General features: G+C 40.9%; 1 protein-coding gene and 1 long non-coding RNA gene across 5 annotated transcripts in view; both read left to right on the top strand.

Annotated features, from left to right (window-relative positions):
• Positions 1-518: 518 nt before the first annotated feature.
• Positions 519-2185, top strand: LOC147581235 (uncharacterized). Its single transcript, XR_015250877.1, has 2 exons — positions 519-738; positions 1870-2185. It is a non-coding gene; the product is annotated as an uncharacterized LOC147581235 (long non-coding RNA).
• A 7550-nt stretch (positions 2186-9735) lies between these two features.
• The window catches only part of IL20RA (interleukin 20 receptor subunit alpha), a 36252-nt gene continuing 25719 nt past the window's right edge, over positions 9736-20268 (top strand). The window contains exons 1-2 of one of the 4 annotated variants that reach the window (XM_086707963.1): positions 10119-10479; positions 11921-12186. Coding sequence is in view for 2 of the 4 variants with exons in the window: in XM_086707961.1 (XP_086564087.1) it covers positions 9840-9963 (124 nt within the window). In the remaining 2 variants the exon portion in view is untranslated. Of the gene's footprint in view, positions 9964-10118; positions 10480-11920; positions 12187-20268 lie in introns of those variants that run through there. The other 3 variants (XM_086707961.1, XM_086707960.1, XM_025925667.2) reach the window with 3 other exon arrangements.

Below are 20268 nucleotides of genomic sequence, written 5' to 3'. Positions count from 1 at the left end.
TGATGATCACAAATGCCAAGGTCATTCAATATTTTCAAGAATTTTCATCTTCTTTATTGCCACCATTCGGTATGGTACTGATGAACATAACTTCTGTGGGTGTTTATAAACCCTACCGGAAGCCATTGTTTCTTCTAGGACTAGTGTTCCATTTTCCACAGTAATTCTGAACCTCAGAATAGAAAAGAAATGACCAAAACAACATCACAAATCTCTTAGTGAAAAGTGTTCTTTGAAATTAAATGAAAATTGTTTAGTATCCAGAAATATATATACATATATTCTGTATACATACGTGTATATTATATATAATATGTATATGTATTATATATGTATATAATATATGTATATGTATATATGAATATATGTATATATGAATATATGTATATGTATATATGAATATATATGTATATAATATGTATATGTATTATATATGTATATATAATATATATTCTATATAATATATATGATACATTATGCTACATATGGTGCATATATAGTCTTACAATTTGTAGCTTGTCTCTTAACTCTCTTTCATTGCCTTTTGATGAGCAGAAATTCTTAATTTTAATGTAGTCAAACATCAATTTTTTTGTTTATAGTTAATGCTTTCTATGCTTAAGAAATGCTTTCCTCCTCTAAGTTGATATAGATACTCTACTATACTGTCTTCTAAAATCTTTTTTGGCTTTGCCTTCACAGCTCTTGGATTGGTTTGTTAGTGCTGCCGTCACAAAGGTGGGTTAAATGACATCAACTTATTATCTCTTGGTTCCAGAAGCTAGAAGTCTAAAATCAAGGTATCAGCAGGTTTGTTTCTTCTGAGAGGGGGAATGAGGGGGAATCTCTTCCAGGCATCTCCCCTAAACTTCTGGTGGTTTACTGGTAATCTCTGGTGTTCTATGGCTTGTAGATGCGTGACCCCAATCTGTGCCTTTATGTTCATATGGCCTTCTCCCTGTGTGCATGTTTGCATCCAAATTTCTCCTTTTTGTAAGGACGCCGGTTATATTGGATTAAAGACACATCCTCCTCCCGTATGACCTCATCTGAACTTAACTAATTCACATCTGCAACAACTTTATTTCCAAATTAGTTCATTTTCTGAGAACTAGGGAGGGGACATCATTTAACCTATAACAGCTCTTTCTTTAATCCACCTCAAATGATTTTTGTAGGTGATGTGGCACAAGGTTAACAGATTGGGGTCATGTATCTACAAGCCATGGAACACCAAAGATTACCAGCAAACCACCAGAAGCTTAGGGGAGATGCCTGGAACAGATTCCCCCTTACTCCCCCTCTCAGAAGAAACAAACCTGCTGATACCAATTTTCCCAGAACCATCCACTGAAAATCCCATTCTTTCCCCCACTCATCTAAAATATTCTCTTTTATCAAATGTGTGTAAATGCTGGACTCCACAGACTGTTTCATTGATCCTTTATTCTACCGCATGATCTTACTGTACCTTTATAATAACTTCACACGTGAAAGGGCAAGTCCTCCCATCTGAACCTTTGGAAAGATGTCTTTATTAATTCTGGACCTTTGAGATTTGACATGAATTTTATAATCACCTTGTCAAGACTTTTATAATCACCTTTCACAAAAATCTGTTAAAATTTTCATTGGTATTGCATTGTATCTATGACCTAATTTTAACAGATATTGATTTCTCAACCCATAACCACAATCTACATTTCTATGTCTAGAAAAATATTCTTCGATGTCACTCATTAGAATTTTATACATTCTACTAGTTGGTGTGTAGACATGCAATTGTTTTTTGGAAATTGAATTCATGTCTAGAAACCCTGCTAAACTCTCACATTAATATTTACCCATAGATATTTTTTCACTCTACAGGATACGTGGCCAGTACTCCTTAAGACCGCCATGGTCATGCAAAACACAGAAAAATTGAGAAAGTATCACAGACCAGAGGAGACTGAGGAAACATGTCAACATGGTACCCTACATTGGATCCTGGAACAGCAATGGAAAAAAATCAGAGAAATCCAAATACAGTCTGAAGTTTACTGAACAGTAATATGCCAGTGTGACTCGCTTAGTTTAGAAAATTTACTGTGGTAATGTAACTGGGTAAGAAGTATGTAAATTCCTTGTACTGCCTTTGCAAATTTTCTGTACAAAAGTCCATAAATAAATACAAAAAAGTTTATTTTTTGTAATGTGGTATTCGTCTCAAAATAAACAAATAGACCAATGAGAAGAATAGAGATCCAGAAATAGACCCATACACATATGGTCAACAGATTTCCAAAAAAAAGTGACCAAAGCAATTTCACGTGGACTGAAAAATCTTTTCAACAAATAGCACAGAAATAAAGGACAGCTGCCTGAGATAAAGAATTAATCTCTACTTTTTCCTGATACCATCCATAAAAACTAACTTACAGTGTATTGTGGATTTAATTGTAAAAGGTAAAACTACAAAATTTCTAGAAAACATTTTCAACTTTGGAATACACAAAGATTTCTGAAGATGAGACACCAAAACACAACCATAAAGGAAAAGATTGAAAAAATAGACTTTCTCAAAATTACAAATTTTGCTCTTGCAGACATGATTGTAAAAACTAAAAGGCAAGCCATGAACTGGGAGAAAATATTTGCAACATACATATCTGATATCCACAATACATAAAGGACTCTTACAACCCAATAACAAGCAATAACCCAAAGGCCCATCAACAGAAGAATGGACAAATCAAATGTGGTAAATTCATATAACGGAATGTCAGGGAAACAGTGATCCATGAATATTTTCAACTTCTGGACAGTCTGTCTTCTTAAGCAAAGGAAAAAGGCACACCATAGAATGTCTCCTCTTCCTTGACTCATCTGCTCCTTAAAATTGCAAGGGGGTTAGACCTGGAGCCATATGTTCTCATTCAGAAGATGATAAAACTTACCTCCTCCAGAGCCAAGTGTTTGCGGTCCAAGGTAGGGACTTTCCCCTTTGCCTTCCTGAAAGAATTCATTTACTCTCCAAAGTATTTGTTAACCTTAGAGACAAAGAGTTTCTCTCCCTCTCTCAGAAAGACAGGACAGCAGCTAAGCAGTGTGTCGTCAATCTAAGCTTCCAGATTATAATAATATTGGGTTTCCTCTCCTGTAGTGTATGCACAGAACCCACCTAGCTCTCACCACGTCTCCCCAGAAGAGAGAGAGAGGAATGGAGCGAGGGAACAGACGCAGTTATTGCTGTAGGTAATACTAATAACTCTGATCTCTGCCCTGGAAACCTGGTATTTGCTTTTGGCATAAAAATGAACAGACATTAACAACTTATCATGGAACACTCCTAGCAATTCAAAACAAAACAAAACAAAATAAAACTACTCATACATGGGACAACATGAAAGAATCTCAAAGACATTATGTTGAACAAAAAAAGCCAGACACAGAAGAATACATACTGTATGGTTCTCCTAATAACAAGGTCAAGAACAGTCAAAACTAATCAGATGGTAATGAGAGTCAAAACAGTGAGTTCCTGTTGGGAGGTATATGAGAAGCAGCAGGAGGGAATCTTCTGGAGTGCTGAAAATACTCTAGATTTTGATCTCAGGTTAGTAACATGGTTGTGCATGTATGAAAAGTTAAGATTAGTGTGCTTTAAGCACCTTCTTTTATGTGTGTTATGATTTTAATTTAAAAAAAAAACTTTAAAAATTCCAGTTGTGGGAATTAACAAGTGATTCTAAAATTTCCGTGGAAATACAAAGGGCAAAAAATAGGCAAGGTACTCAAATAAGAACAAAGTAGAGGGACTGAAAGGGAAAAAAATAAAATAATTAAAGTAGTGTAGGATTTGGCAAAATAATAGACAGAGACCAATTGAACAGAGTCTATAAACAGATGTGTTAATGAACGACATTTAGTTTATGAAGAAGATGATGCTTTAAGGAAAGGATGATTTTTCAGTAAATGGTGCCGGGACAGTCAGACTCATATAGAAAATAAAATTTGAACCCCTAGTTTAAATCATATATAAAAATCAATTCGAGGCAGATCATAATTTTACATGTGAAAAATAAAGCAATAAAGCTTTCAGAAAAGAACTTAGAAGAATATCTTCATGATCTTAGGGCGGAATAACATTTTTTAAACAGGACACAAAAAACAATGACCATAAGAGAAATCATTGGTAAATTATACTATATTACATTTAAGGACTTTTATTACTCTATTGAGAGAGTAAAAAAGCAAACCACAATAAGGGGAGAAATATTTATATAACTGCCAAAGGCTTAATATTCAGAATATGTAACAAATTTCTCCAAACAAAAATAACATAAAAGATATGATATAAAAAAAATAGGTAAGAAACAGGAGCAGATCCTTGACACAGAGTACATCCAAAATGGCTAATAAACTTATGAAAAAGTTCTCAATGTCATTTGCTGCTGATGCAGTGTAAATTGTTATAACCACTTTGGAAAACAGGCTTAGCATTATTTACTTAAGCAGAAATTATGTCTGTCTTATGATTTGGTAATTACACTTCTGGGTATGTACCTGCCAGAAATATGTACACCTAGGCAAGAGACACAAATAAGAATGTTCCAGAAAAAAAAAAAAATGTTCCAAGAAGCACTATTGCCAATAGCTGCAAACTGGAAACAATCTAAATGTCATCAAAAGAAAATGCATAAATAAATTATAGTATAGTTACATAATGGATAACTTTATAGTGTTGCACTAAAGCTACAGGCAGTAACAGATAATTCTCAGCATAATGTTGAGTAAGAGAAGCCAGATACAATGGAATGCACACTGAATTATTTTGGGGAGAAGAGAAGGGTTAAGAGGACAGTCCATGTAGAGTTACCATTGTTCTATTTCTTGACTTGGGTGATGCTTACCAACGTATTCCCTTAGTGATAACTCATTGAACTGTAACATCTGTCTTGGTGCATTTTTCTGTATGTGTATTATACTTAACTACAAAAAAAAAAATTTTTTTTATTTTTTTTTTCAACGTTTATTTATTTTTGGGACAGAGAGAGACAGAGCATGAACGGGGGAGGGGCAGAGAGAGAGGGAGACACAGAATCGGAAACAGGCTCCAGGCTCTGAGCCATCAGCCCAGAGCCTGACGCGGGGCTCCAACTCACAGACCGCGAGATCGTGACCTGGCTGAAGTCGGACGCTTAACCGACTGCGCCACCCAGGCGCCCCCAACTACAAAAAATTTTAATGCGTGGACCACTTCTAAAAAATTTTTTTGAAAGAATTGGAGGAAGATCTGATGAGATAGGATTCTATAAGATTTTAACTATTTGATATTATTTAGATTTGAGCAGACAGCATAATGTAAACATTGTCAGGGGTCCCAAATATCCACAGAGAACAGCAGAGTAGACTAAAAGGATTTCAGAAATCTCCTTAGTCCTGGATGCTTACTATCTCCCCCGGACTCTCTCCTTTCCTCCTTTCCCCCCAAAATGGCCTGCCCTCTAACCTTCAGGTTTACTTTTGGATTCTTAGTACGTTCTGGACCTGCCCCTGGCCATACTTGAGTGTTCAAAAAACGGGCATCTGTTTCCATTCACAATGTAGTTTACAATATGGAAGTGACACCAATGCTGCATTTTCCATAAATTAGTAAGTATACATCTTTGTATGTGTGTTATTTTGCAGTTCACCTGGTAAATGTATTTCCTTTATTTTCTTAGGTGCAGAGGCATATAAGGAAGTCATTACAAACACAGACTTTGAAATTAGATTAACCAGGCTTCAGATCCCAGTTCTGTCGTTTATTAAGTGAACAACCTGTCCAAGCATGTTTCCTCATTTTGTAATTCAGGGTAATGTGACTAACTCCTAGCATTGTTGTAAGGTGGTAAGTGTAAAATTCTTAGCATACTACCTAGCTCAAGGTAAGAATTCAATAACTTCACCTAATGGTGCTGATAGTGCTGATGATGTATCATCCCTGGAAACTATTTAGGAGTTCAACTGGAATAGAAAAAGTTTGTATTTTTGTTTGTGGTATTAGTACTAGGGTTGAGGGTGCAGGGTATTGATTTATAGCTGTGCTGATCAGAAAGCCTAAAATCCCATACATCAGACTCCACAAAATTAAGATCTCGGTAGGTGGTAAATCATGGCAAGAAGGATTGTCATCTAGATATTTCTCCAGAGAAGACACACAGGTGGCCAACAGACACATGAAGAGATGTTCAACATCATGCAACAGCAGAGAAATGCAAATCAAAACTACAGTGAGCTATCACCTCACACTGCCAGAGAGGCTAAAATCAAAAACACAAGAAGCAACAAGTGTTGGCGAGGACGTGGGGTAAAAGGAACCTTTGTGCACTGTTGGTGGGAATGCAAACTGGTGCAGCCACCGTGGAAGACAGTATGGAGCTTCCTCAAAAAAGTTAAAAATAGAACTACCCTACGATCCAGTAATCACACTACTGGGTATTTGTCCCCAAAATACAAAAACACTAATTCAAAGGGATACAAGCAGGGGTACCTGGGTGAGTCAGTCGATTAAGTGTCCGACTTCGGCTCAGGTCATGATCTCATGGTTCATGAGTTCAAGCCCTACATCGGGCTCTGTTCTGACAGCGCAGAGCCTGGAGCCTGCTTCTGATTCTGTGTGTCCCTCTCTCTCTGCCCCTCCCCTGCTTATGCTCTGTCTCTGTTTCTCTCGTGTGCTCTCTCTCTCAAAAATAAACATTAAAAAAATTGAATTAAAAAAAGTATACATGGGCTTCTATGTTTATTAGCATTATTTACAATAGCCAAATTATGGAAGCAGTCCAAGTGTCCATTGATAGATTAATGGATGAAAAAAAAATGTGGCATACACACACACACACACACACACACACACACACACACACACACTGGAATATTATTCGGCCATAAAAAAAGAATGAAATCTTGCCATTTGCAACAACATGAATGGATCTAGAGGGTATAATGCTAAGCAAAATAAGTCAGTCAAAGACAAATGACATATGATTTCACCCATATGTGTAATTTAAGAAACAAGACCAATGAGTAAAGGAGAAAAGAAAGAGACAAACCAAGAAACAGACTCTTAACTATAGAGAACAAACTGATGGTTACCAAAGGGGAGGTGGGGGAGTTGGGGGGGGGTGGGGGGTGGGGATTAAAAGCACACCTACCATGATGAGCACTGAGTAATGCAATGAATTGTTGAATTACTATATTGTACACCTGAAACTAATATAACACTGTGTATTAACTATATTGGGATTAAAATAAAAAACTTAATAAAAGAAATAAAGCACCAAAGGGAAAAAAAACCCAGAAAGGTTGTAATCTTCATGAGTAGAAGAAAATACCAGTTTGGATGTGTTGAGTCATTTCAAAAATCATCTGAAGGATGTACTAGGATTTATTTTGACTGGGAAGATTTCGACTGGGAGGGTACTGGACGGTCTCTTCCTGATTTTCACAGGGTGGGTAAGAGGGTAAGAATTTGAAGGTACAAAGGAAACTCCCTAAGTTGAGTTCCAGGTCATGGGTAAAAACAAAAGGAGTCATGACTACAGTCTTTAATTTAATGCATGGGAAACATCAACTGAACACTCAGCAATTTTTTAGGTCACACTCATCATACAAAAACCACAGGCATCAACTGAGTGGTGAATTTGATAACAGGTAGGAAACCAGTGAGATTCCGACATGCTGCTAAGTGCAAAGGGGAACCTGAGAAGGGCCAGAGGGAAGGCGGATGTACAGAAGGCTGTTGGTTCACAAAGGGTAGCCCGCTTATGAGGGGGAAGGACCCCTACTCATTTCCACTTCCTAGTGGAGAAACAACGAAGTGTTACTGCTCAAGTTAAGAAGGGAAGGGCTAGTACCTTTCTGCATTAGCCCCTTTAGGGCCACAAACGATTCATATTTGAACAGAAATGCATACAAGTCCTAAACCTTAGATACCAAAAATCATTTGGCCCAAAATACTTTTGTGGCAAATACATGTCACATTAACTCACAAGACTTAAAATAAGGATGAAGCTATACTAATATAATTCGTGGATAATAAGAACAACAGCAACTCACAACAATGCTGATGATGTCCTGCTCACATGGAGTCCTTCCTAAAGTGTTCGGTCCTTCCTAAATCTTACTGAATCAGTAAGACCCAAGCCAGGAGATCAGAAACCATACCAGTTATTTTAACAGGAAAAAAAAAAAAAGTGCTCTGTAGAATTGATGAAACAGATATTGGAGAACTAAAAATGTAAAAGGGGGGATTCTCAGATTGAGGCAGTGAAAGTAACTACAAAAGCAACTTCAGCACCCAGGGCAGAAAGAACAAGGGGAAGATGTGGGGGTTACATCCTGGAGAAGGAACCCCGGAAACTGGAGCTCTGGCTTCTGAGAATGGGCACTGTCAGCCCATTGCTGGAATCTCTGTGGGGGCAGAATGAGGCTGATTCTGGGAGTGTGGAACCAGAAGCTCCTGCTGGGGTGAAGGGACACGGTGGGGCAGTGTGGCCAAGAACAGCCAATAGGAAGCCCGGCCCCTTGGCTCCTCCCCTGGCTGCCAGCATGCCTCCAGCGCCCCCTATTGGTGGAGCCTAAAGGACCTGGATGACAAACGTTTAGGTGGGGTCCCAGCTTCTGCATCACATGGCCGAAGTCCCAGCCAAACGGACGATCTGACCTGGATTTTGTTAACCTCTGTTTCCAAGTCTTTCGGGGAGAAGGAAGTAACATATTTAGAGAACTCTGAAAATCCTGGCCGACCTCTCACTTCCTCCCAGCAAAAAGACTTCTTTCTTTTCAATTGCTTTAGATTCTTTTTTCTAGGATGGAGGTAGTTGATCTAAATTTAGGGATCTAATTTGGTACATCTGGGTACATCTCCCAGCCTTTACAACTTCCTCTTAAGGACCAGAGCTGAGACTGGCTCTCAGGTTTTCTTTATACTACTTCAACTATTTTAACACATTCTTTTTTTTTTTTTTTTAATGTTTTATTTATTTATTTTCCGAGAGCGAGAGCAGGGGAAGGGTGGGGGTCGGGGGGCGGGTACAGAGAGAGAATCCCAAGCAGGCCCCGCACTGTCAGCAGAGTCCGCAGGGTGTTCCATGTCACCAACCCTGAGCTCAGGACCTGAGTGAAAATCCAGATTGTGAGGCTTAACGGACTGGGCCATCCCCGGCGCCCCTGCACACGTTTCTTAATTTCAACCCCCCACCATCCCGTTATGAAGAGCCTGGAACCTAGAACCCGGCCTGTGTGGACATCTGCAGGCCACTGCTGACAAGCCTGGAGACTTCATTCAAGCAGATACGTCGTCCTTCCCTTTCCTCTTCTGTACAATGGGACAGTACCTAGTTGCGGGTGGTGGGGACTGCGTGAAATCAAATACAATGCATGGCAGAGTGCCTGGCGGGATGTTGAGAGATGAACGTCCATCTCATTCTTCCGGTACTGAACTCCCACAGTTCACATTCAGAGGAATGTCACAGTCAGGCCCGAACACCAGAACCCCTCTTCCCTGCGCCGCCCTCACTCTCCTCCCCGGAGTGAGGTCCTCCCTGCACCAGTGCCCTCGCTGGTTGGGGCCCTGGATGCTCGGTCAGGCTCTCGGCGCTGCGTGCCTGGGGACTGGAGATCGCGCTGGCGGCTGGGCTGGGGCGGGACGCGGGTGGGGCGCGGCCGCGGCACCGCCTCCCTGGGCGCCGGGCCACCGTGAGCGCCGCGCGCAGCCCGAGCGGTGGGTGCCGGGCGCCGACTGAGGCCGCGGCTCGAGGGGGCCGCGGGAGGCTGCGGGACGCCCGCGGGGATGTGACCCAGCCCCGCCGCCCATGTGGGCCCGCCGACCCCCGGCGAGGGCGGCGGCCAGAGGGGTCCAGGCGCCCGGGCGCGCGGCCCTGCGGCTGCTGCTGCCGCCGCTGCTGCTGTTCGCGGCCGCGCCGTCGGGATGCGCAGGTAGGTCGGTGGCGGCGGGGCCGCCCCGTGCGGGACGCGGACGTTCCCGGGCCGGTTCCGCAGACGGCGCAGCGCCGACCGGCTCGTCCGCCGGCCGGTGTCGCGCTGGCTCTGCCTGGGGGTCTGCGCCGCGAGCCCCCGGAGAAACTCGCCGCAGCCCGCCGCGCGCCTGCTTCTGAGTCAAGTTTGCAGGACCGAGCGTTTCACACTTTCCATTGCGCGGGTGGCAGGGAGGCGGAGGAAGTGTGACAGTGGTGGCTCTGAGTGGAACCCACAGCTCGGAGCCTGCATTGGGCGCCAGTGACCCCGCGCAGCGCCCTCGCCCGCACCGACCTGCCGCCCTTTAACAGGGGCCAACCCCGGGGCCGGCGGTGACCACGGCGCTTTATACCGGACTCCCCGGAAGGGTCTGCTCGGAAAGAACAGGGTCTAGAAAGCGACAGTGTTTCTAAAATAAGATCACTTCTCCTGAGCACGTCATTTTTTTTCCCCCTTTGTGGTTAGGACCGTCTACAGGTAAGTGCTCTTTGATGTTTCGGAAATCACAAAACTTCTATTGTTGACATAAGGTAACCGAAATGTGTTTTGCTGTGTTTTTAAGTTTAAATTCTACCAAGTGGGATCCAGTAAGCCAGGATGATTCATTAACCTGATTTCTTTCTTTCTTCTGCTTTTCTGATATATAAGAAAAAGATGTTTTTTTTAAAGCAAGATATCTGGGATTTTTTTTTTTTTTTAATTAAAACCAGCAAAGCTTCCCAGGATACTGTACTTTGTAGAGACGTGGTTCAGGCTTTTAACTTTTACTGTTAACCCAGAGCTGAACAACAGTGAATGCAGAAAGTTGTCCGTGAAAGTGCAGTGTTCTTAGTAGTCAAAGAAAAAGTTATGTGCAATACAGTTATTACGGAAGCAACCCAAGTGTCCATGGTAGATGAATGGATAAAGGTGTGATGCACACATACATACACCACACATGGGAATATTACTCAGACATTAAAAAGAATAGGATCTAGGGACTCCTGGGTGGCTCAGCAGGTTAAGCGTTGGACTTCAGCTCAGGTCATAATCTTGTGGGTCACGAGTTCAAGTCCCTCATTGGGCTCTGTGCTGACAGCTCAGAGCCTGGAGCCTGCTACAGATTCTGTGTCTCCCTCTCTCTCTCTCCCTCACCCACTTGTGCGCTCTCTCTCTCTCTCTCTCTCACACACACACACACTCAAAAAAAAGAATTTTATTTATTTATTTTATTTATCAAAAATAAATAAAAACATAGAAAATTTTTAAAAATAGGATCTTGCCCTTTGCAACAACATGAGTGGACCTAGAGAGTATTACACTAAGTGAAATAAGTCAGGTAGAGAAAGACAAATACCATAGGATTTAACTATGTGTGGAATCTAAAAAATAAAACAAATGAGGAAACAAACGAAAAGCAGAAACAGACTCATAAATAGTGAGACCAAACTGATGGTTGCCAGAGGGAGGGGGGCTGGGAAATGGGCAAAATGGGTGAAGGGGAGGGGAAGATACAGTCTTCCAGTTATGGAATGAATACATCACAGGGATAAAAGGTACCACACAGGGAATAGAGTCAGTGGTATTATAATACTGTAGAGTGACAGCAGCTCTACATGTGAGCATAGCATAACTATAGACTTGTGGGATCACTATGAGCATAGCGTAACTATAGACTTGTGGGGTCACTATGTCTACACCTGCAACTAATGTAACATTGTGTGTCAACTGCCCTTCAGTAAACATGCAAGAAGTTCAATACAGTTCCAAAACGTAATATTTTTCAACAATAGATTTTATACCCCCATGCGTTTCTCGTCTAAATCCTAAATTTATCAAAAATTATGGTTATTTTTTAAAATTATGGTTATTTTATTTTGTGTTTATAAACTTATTTATAATATATTATCATATGATTTTGTATTGTATTATTTTCTAGTTATTTCCTACATAGGCTCAACGGGATGAGACTGCTCTTGACTTACGCCAATATTGAGGCTTAAACTAACAGATAGGAATTTGTTTGTTTCTGTAATCAAAGACGGACATAAAGTGTGCTCCATAATCGGGTTGGGGACTTACAACAGAAGGCAGTAATATTCTCGGCTTGACAAAGCCCAGATGAAACTCTTCTCTGATCCACGAGACCCAGGTGCTATTTTCTTCTGGGTCCTCAGGTACCCTAAGGACCGCTGGAAAAAGCAGGTTAGAAGCTACTTAGATACCATACCTACCTCTTAATAGCGAGTGACCTCTATCCTGATGGACCAACCACAATATGCACCAAACAATGTGAGCTTTCTAAGGGTTGGATGACATTGCCACTCTTGGGCAGGTGAATACTTTAAGTTTTTGAACTTTTTGGCACAAAAATTCATTCACCCAACTCAGGCTTTGGGTCAGACTGTATAATACCAAACACTCAGAGTGAGAGAAAAAGACATCAACACTCTGGGAAAATAGTTATATTTCATTTCAGGTAAGCTTTTAATGGAATTCAGAACATCTGTGATGCAAGCGTGACACATGCTCAGTTTCACTCTCTAAACTCTCCAGGGACAGAAGTTTCACCAGGAAGTTTTATTCCTGTACGTTTCAAACTCTGCCCTGGCAGCTCATTCCCATACTTATTCTTCAGTGAACATAAAGAGCTGTAGTCAGCATTATATAAAAAGCATTCAAAGCCAGTAAGAGAGAGCAGGAGAAAACTTTCCAAGGTCCCGTATCCCCTCTCCTCAAGCCCTTCGGGGGCATCCATTGCTGTAGAATAATTTGGGTTTTTTTTTTTTTTTTTTTTTAATTTTTTAATGTTTATTTATTTTTGAGATAGTGGGTGAGCAGGGGAGAGGCCAAGAGAGAGAGAGACACAGAATCCAAAGCAAGCTCCAGGCTCCAAGCTGTCGACACAGAGCCTGACGCGGGGCTCAAACCCATGAACCCGGACATCATGACCTGAGCCACAGTTGGACGCTTAACCAACTGAGCCACCCAGGTGCCCCGATTGCTGTAGAATAATTCTGACCTCCCCCACAATGTTTTTTGTGGACCACTCCTCCCAGATTCTCAGCCTTATCTCACACCGCTTGCTTCCTGCTCTACTGGCCTTTTTCCAGTTCCTAGAACAAAGCCAAACCACTTTTCATCTCAGAGAAATGAGATACTTGTAGTTCCCTCTGCTAGAGTGCTCCTACCCACTCTAGTCCCAGCTAACTGCTTGCTCACGCTTGGCATCTCACCTCCAATATGCCTTCATCAAGGAGATCTCCCCAAAATCCCTGAAGAAAGAAAAAAATATGGAGTTTATTATGTCTGTGAACAAATGAGCCTAACTTTAGTTTTGGAGCTTTTGGATTACAGTCTAAATATTACTACTACACCTATCTATGCTTATTAGACTAATATACTATATTAGCACGGTGAAGGTATTTGTTGAAGTGTCTCTTCTCTGATATCAACACAGCAGCATTTGGGTATTCTGTTTCACTGAGAAGTTATTTGTACACACACAAACGATTCCGGTGAACTAACAAAATTCCCTTCATTATTTTTTTGTAGCTTTTCCTTTTGAAATAATTTGAGGCTTACAAAAAAAGTTCCAGAAACAGAAGGGTTTCCATAAATCCCTTACCCAGTTTCTCCCGAGTTTAGCATCTTACATAACCATTGTACGATGTTCGGAACCCGGACATTAACTTTGGTATAATACATTCACTGAACCGTAGACCATGCTCATGTTTCAACAATGTTTCCATTAAGGCTCTTTTTCTGTTCCAGGATCCCGCTTTACATTTAGCTGTCATTGTCCCCTTTGTGTCCTCCAATCTGTAACAGTTCCTCATGCCCGTGACACTTTGGAGTGCCATCTTTTCCTTAACATGTCCCTCCATTTGGGTTCATCTGATGTCTCTTCATGTTTAGAGTGAGGTTATTCCTCTTGAGCAAATTGTGTTGTCTTTCTCAGTGCGTCATAGCCAAGGATTTATGATATCAATGTCTTCTTGGTGGTGGTGTTGACCTTGATCACTTGGTTAAGATGGTGTCTGCAGGGATTCTCACTGCAGTTACTGTTATGTTGGAGCAGACATGAGGCAATTTCTTGTATCTTTGCATGGCTTCCACATTGATCAGCTGAGGCTCATCCCCAGCCTGTCTGGAGAAAATCATGTGCCTCAGATCCAAGCATGTAGCTGTAGACATCATCAGCCTCAGTCTTCAAAATGTGTGCATCCACTGCCTATAACTATGCATTGATCTTCCTGTAGAATAAATTCAAGAAAGGCAGTATTCACACTCCAGAGAATAAGTAAAGAGATTTGTTACCTCTGGCAGGTGGTGTGGTATAGGAACAAGGGGGTAGGGATGAGGAGGGAGTGACAGTTCTGAGTGTAACTTTTCGTATAGCTCTGGCTGTCAGAGCCATGGGTAGGACATACATTTTCCATTGAAACATAAACTCTGGACAAAGGAATAGGTGGATGGAATTATTAGTATTATAAAGTAAATACGTTAGCATAAGCATTTCAACGTAAAACATTATGCTATTTTTATAACATTTTATTTTATTTTTAATTTTTTAAGGTGTCTTTATTTTGAGAGAGAGAGCACGCACAAGCAGATGAGGGGCAGAGAGAAGGAGAGACAGAATCCCAAGCAGGCTCCACACCATCAGCACAGAGCCCAGTGTGGGGTTCAAACTCACAAACTATGAGATTGTGACCTGAGCTGAGATCAAGAGTCCGATGCTTAGCCAACTACGCCACCCAGATGCCCCTATTTTAATATTTTAAATAAATAAAACTGCATATCTGTGTGTTGCCTTTGCTAGTGCTTGGCATAGTACTTTTCACAAAATACTGCTCAGTAAATTTGCATTTTTTGCTTAAAAGCACCTTTCATTACATACATGTTATTTTTAAAATGATTTTCTATTTGCATCTTTTTCTTCTTTGCACAGCTTTACCAGGTATTACTGACATATTCGCTTCCATGATTATTTAAAAAAAAGAAAAAGACATCTTAGAATCTGAATAATCAGATTTTAACGAGTGAAATCATTTTATCCATCTTATTAACATTACACTCATGCTATGATTGTGATATTCTGACAGCATTCTTACTTGTTCTTGGTCCACATTTATGATTATCTGACACAAATGCTGATACCAGAAAAATGAATTAAATCACTATAACCAATTCCAGGATGTGTCAATTACTTATAAAATTGGAGGACAAGAAAACTTTAGGAAAAAATTGCTGGCTGGAGACATTAAAATTAAATCCTTCCTCTGCTTTAGCTTCAGAATTCCTTTGGGTATAGAAACCTGGGGGTGACAGGACGTTCAAGTCCCATCCAGCTGCTTCTCCAGTGAATCTCCTTGGTGGCTTTACTTCCAGGTCATTGCCTGTCTGCTATTTGAGTACCTGTCATTACGGGCAACTCACTGCATGGCACTCAAGGTGGGATGTGCTGTCATCGCAGACTTCCTACCGTGAAAATGTTCTTCCATATAATGAGCTAAGTTCTTAATCTCTTTGACCTTCACCCATTCCTGGTGCTCGCTGTATGCTGCGAAGGCCATGCGGGACGAGCTGTGCAGGTAACTGAATGTAGCCATCTGTGTCTTCTTTCCTCTCCGCTAACCACCTTTCCCGTCATGTCATGCCAGCCTCTCTCTCCTGGTCTTTCTAGTATGTGTGTGTTCCAGTTTGTCTGCAAGCTCCCAGGCTGCCTCCGCGTAGATCGTGATGACATGGCTGGTCTACTACATTCGAAGCCCTACACCTGGCGTGTTTGTTCTTAAATAACTCAGCTTCAGGTTCTTGGTGAACACAGGGTTCCTGATGCCTATAAGGTGCCCTCATTTTCTCTGTTCTCCTCTCCTAGGAGACACAGACTCTGACCCCTCATGTAAACTCAGACTTCCACATTAAGACAATCTCACTTTGCGAAAGTGGTTTCCTTTCTGTTGGCTTCTCAGAGTATAGAGGATGGAAATATGGCATAATGTTTCATCTAAAGCTTGTGAGGTCTGTGATGGGGGTCTTTGGATACCTTTTCCTGGAAAGAAAATTTTTGCTGATTATCTATTCGACTCTGGTTCTGTTTTTTGCCTGTGATGGTCACCGCGTTACACATTGAGCCACAAAACGGCTTCCACACAGACACACGCTCCTTTCCCAAATGCCAGCTTTACGTCCAGTCACAGAGAAATAGCATAATTTTTCGTGTACAGATTTGTCAGTAAGTTGTCCTTATACTTCCAGATTGTCAACATGTATACTATGCATTCAGCCTCCTCAGAGTTCCAGCCCATACAGTTACATTTGTATTTTGGTGACATGAGGGTTTTTTTGGTGACTGCGTCGTCCTAGTTAAAACATTTGTTTCCATCATTTCCCCCATTTAAATGATCTCCTACGTCAGTCCCCTCATCTTTACTTTCTAGAGGTTTGGCAGCCCTTAAGGAATTTATCATTCTCCTCAATAAGCATCGTGTTCATTTTTGAGGAACGATAGAAGCGAGCAAATGACACCTCCTGGATTAGTTTTCTAAGGCCGCCATAACAAAATACTACCAATTGGTGGCCTAAAATAATGTAAATTTATTATCTCATGTTTCTGGAAGTTAGAAGTCTGAAATCAAGATATGGGCAGCTCTCCTTCTGAGAGCCATGAGGGAACATCTGTTCCAGACCCCTCTCCTAGCCTCTGGTGGTTGCTGGCCATCTTTGGCCTTCCTTGGCTTGTTGAACATCCTTCCAATTCTCTGCCTTCACATGGCGCTCTCCCTGTCTCTTCACATAATCTTCTCTCTTTGTGTCCAAACTTCCCCTTTTTATAAGGATGCCAGCCATATTGGATTAGGGCCCATCCTAATGACCTCTTTCTAACTGATCATCTCTACAAGGACCCTATACCTAATTATGGTTACTTTATGAGGTACTGGGGGTTAGGATTTCAACATACTTTTTTTGGGAGGCACAGTTGAATTCATACCCTCACAGGCTCACAGGGCAGTGAGCACAGGCTCATAGGGCAGGATCCGTGGGCTTGGCTTCTAAAGTGGAGAAAAGCGACCTTTTCATCCCCATGCAGTGGCTCTCCTCTTCAACATGGCCACTGCCGAAGGACAACTTTCCTGGGAGCGTCATGCTTGGAAGCCTCCCCTGAGAATGTTGAAGGCAGAGACGAGGTCTTCTCTTGTATGTTCCATAACATGAACATAAGAGAGAGCCACTATCTTGTAATATACACAAATGTTGAATTTTTATTTTGTAAACCTAAAACGAAGATAATGTTATAGGTCAATTATACCTCAATAAAAATAAAAAGGGAAAGCCATCAATAGGTATGTAATAAAGACAGTGAAGTTTAAATTTCTTCAGCAGAGGGGCTCACTCTCCTGAGATCTCTACCTCCGGCTTCTCTGAGGGGCACTTCAACTACAAAATCCTCACCCTTGATCCAACAAGGACCATTTTCATATTTCAGGTTAACTATCCATCTAATTCCAAGCCAGACCTCCTCCTCCAATTTTGATTAAAATATATGTGTTTCAAAAGGCCCACTAAATTTCTACTAAATGCTCTACTTTGTTATTAAAAATTAGCTCCTAATTTCTAAGTGCAAAATAGAATATTGCATTCAGCTCAGGAGCAAATAACTTAGGGGGATAAGGTAGTTGAGGTGATCAGATTTAATGAAAAAGAATTACCTTAACAGCCCATGCATCCATTTGGAGTTCCCAGGAATTAATATATAACTTGACACACTGTGATTTTTAAATAATTTTCTTTTGAACACTTGTTATTCATGCAATGTCATTCATTCATACATATCAGGAAGAGGTCTAGGCACTGAGGTGAACAAGAAAACAAGGTCTCTTTCTTCACAGAGCTTTTGGTCTCAGACAGGCAATTACATTAAGGTATAAATGCCAGGGGCATCTGGGTGGCTCAGTCTGTTAAGCATCCAACTCTCGGTTTTGGCGCAGGTCACGATCTTGAGGTTTGTGAGTTTGAGCCCTGCATCAGGCTCTGTGCTGACAGTGCAGAGCCTGCTGGGGATTCCCTCTCTCCCTCTCTCTCTGTCCCTCCTGTTCCCTCTCTCTCTCAAAATAAATAAATAAGCCTAAAGAAAATAAAGTATAAATGCCAGAATTGAGAAAAACAAGCTCTTTACAAGCACAGGGGTGCCTGGGTGGCTCAATGGGTTAAGCGTCTGACTCTTGATTTCGGCCTAGGCAGTGATCTCACGGTTTGTGAGTTCAAGCCCCTCTTCAGGCTCTGTGCCAACAGCATGGAGCCTGATTGGGGTTTATTCTCTCTCTCTCTCTCTCTCTCTCTCTCTCTCTCTCTCTCTCTCTCCCTCTCTCTCTCTCTCTTTCTCTCAAAAAAAAAAAAAAAAACACTTTAAAAAAAAAAGCACAGAACAAGTTAACCAATTGAGTCTAGAAGTCAGGCAGGGCTTTCTATAAAAAGGGTCCTTTAAACTGAGACTTACAAGAGTTGCTGGTGTGTATATATATACGTATATATATATATATACGTATATATATATGTATATATAATTTTATATATATATATCAATTCACATTTGCCCTACTTGAGAAAAGATACATTAGAAAAGCAATGAGATTTCAAAGTAAATGTCTTACTATGAACAAATACTTCAAACACTTTTAGGGGCCCCTGGGTGGCTGTGAGTTGGGCATCTGACTTTGGCTCAGGTCATGATCTCACAGTTCATGAGTTCAAGCCCCACATCAGACTCTGTGCTGATGGCTCAGAGCCTGGAGACTGCTTCAGATTCTGTATCTCCCGCTCTCTCTGCCTTCCCCACTCATGCTGTGTCTCTGTCTCTCTCAAAAATAAATAAACATTTAAAAAAATTTTTTTAAATGCTTTTAGGAAAAACAAAATTCAATAAATAGTTCTAGGTAGGCTGGCATCCATATTATATAAAATAATATCATTCAATATAAATTAAGGTCTTTTTCATTTAAGATTTTAGCAGGAAAATACAGGCATATCTAATTTTATTGCACTTTGTAGATAGTCCAGTTTTTACAAATTGAAGATTTGTGTCAACCCTGTGTCGAGCAGGTAAGTCTATCAGTGCATTTTCCCAGCCACATTTGTTCATTTTGTGTCTCTGTATCACATTTTGATAATTCTTGCAATATTTCAAGCTTTTCAGTTATTGTTATATTTCTTATAGTTCTCAGTGATCTGTGATCAGTGGTTGTGACTTGCTGAAAGCTTAGAGGATGGTTAGCATTTCTTAGCAATAAAATATTTTTAATTGAATTGTGTACATTTCTATTTCTATTGAACACTTAATAGACAACAGTATAGTGTTAACATAACTTTTATATTCACTCGGAAACCCAAAAAGCTAAATCCTGCTCTAAGCATAGTCAGTCTATAAATTACCAGATAGTTAATATTCTTTTTTCACACCTACAGTTCTTTCTTATATACTTTTCAGTTCTTTTTTCTTTTTTTTTTATAAAACTACACATCAACAAACAAAAAGTGGGCAGGAGTAGGAAGCCTCATAGCTGTAGGACGGCCTGACTTCAAGGTCATTGGCAGCCTCAAGTCACTGTGGTCTGTGGGGCTCTTTGCAATACTGAATCAAACCACAAACAATTATCAAAAGGCACAATTGTTACAGCTGTGGTTTTGCAAGCTGGGGCTTCTGTCCTCGGTGCTATTTCCCACTTCCTTAATCAACACAGTCCTTTGAAGGCCCTGTTAGCTTTAGTGAGCAAAGGCAGTGTCTTAATTGATCCACTCAGTTGTTCATGGACAAGTTCCAAGGCTGTGAGTGCAACAGTGCCTTTGATTCTTCCTTGTGCGTGGCCTCTTCATGGTTGCTCTGCTTTTCTCATCACCAGTGTTCTTTTTTTTTTTTTTTACATCTTGTGGCAGTTAAGGACCTAAAAGAGCTGATCTTCAGTGTGGCCTAAGCAGCACGTGCAACGTCTGTTCATTTTATTGCATATAGTTACACAACTTCAAGGCGTAATTCAACCCTACTCTAGTCATTCTCCAAAATATCAAAGCATCTACCTGTCACTAGAGAGGAGAGCTAGCCTATTGAAAAAAATTTACCTGACTGTTTTTGATGGCTACTGTCTGCTTCTATCCTTGTCTTGTTCAGCAGGAAAATCTGAGATCACAATGGGGACCACACTAATCAGCCTCATTTCCCTCAAAATTCCAGTCTACAGTGAACAGAAGCAAATACTAATAACTACTTCCAAATTTCCACCAATTATA

The sequence above is a fragment of the Puma concolor genome, chromosome B2 (assembly GCF_028749965.1).
Source record: "Puma concolor isolate L17-30 chromosome B2, mPumCon1.1.hap2, whole genome shotgun sequence".
NCBI classification, from domain to species: Eukaryota; Metazoa; Chordata; class Mammalia; order Carnivora; family Felidae; genus Puma; species Puma concolor.
This window is presented reverse-complemented; position numbering and strand designations above follow the sequence as displayed.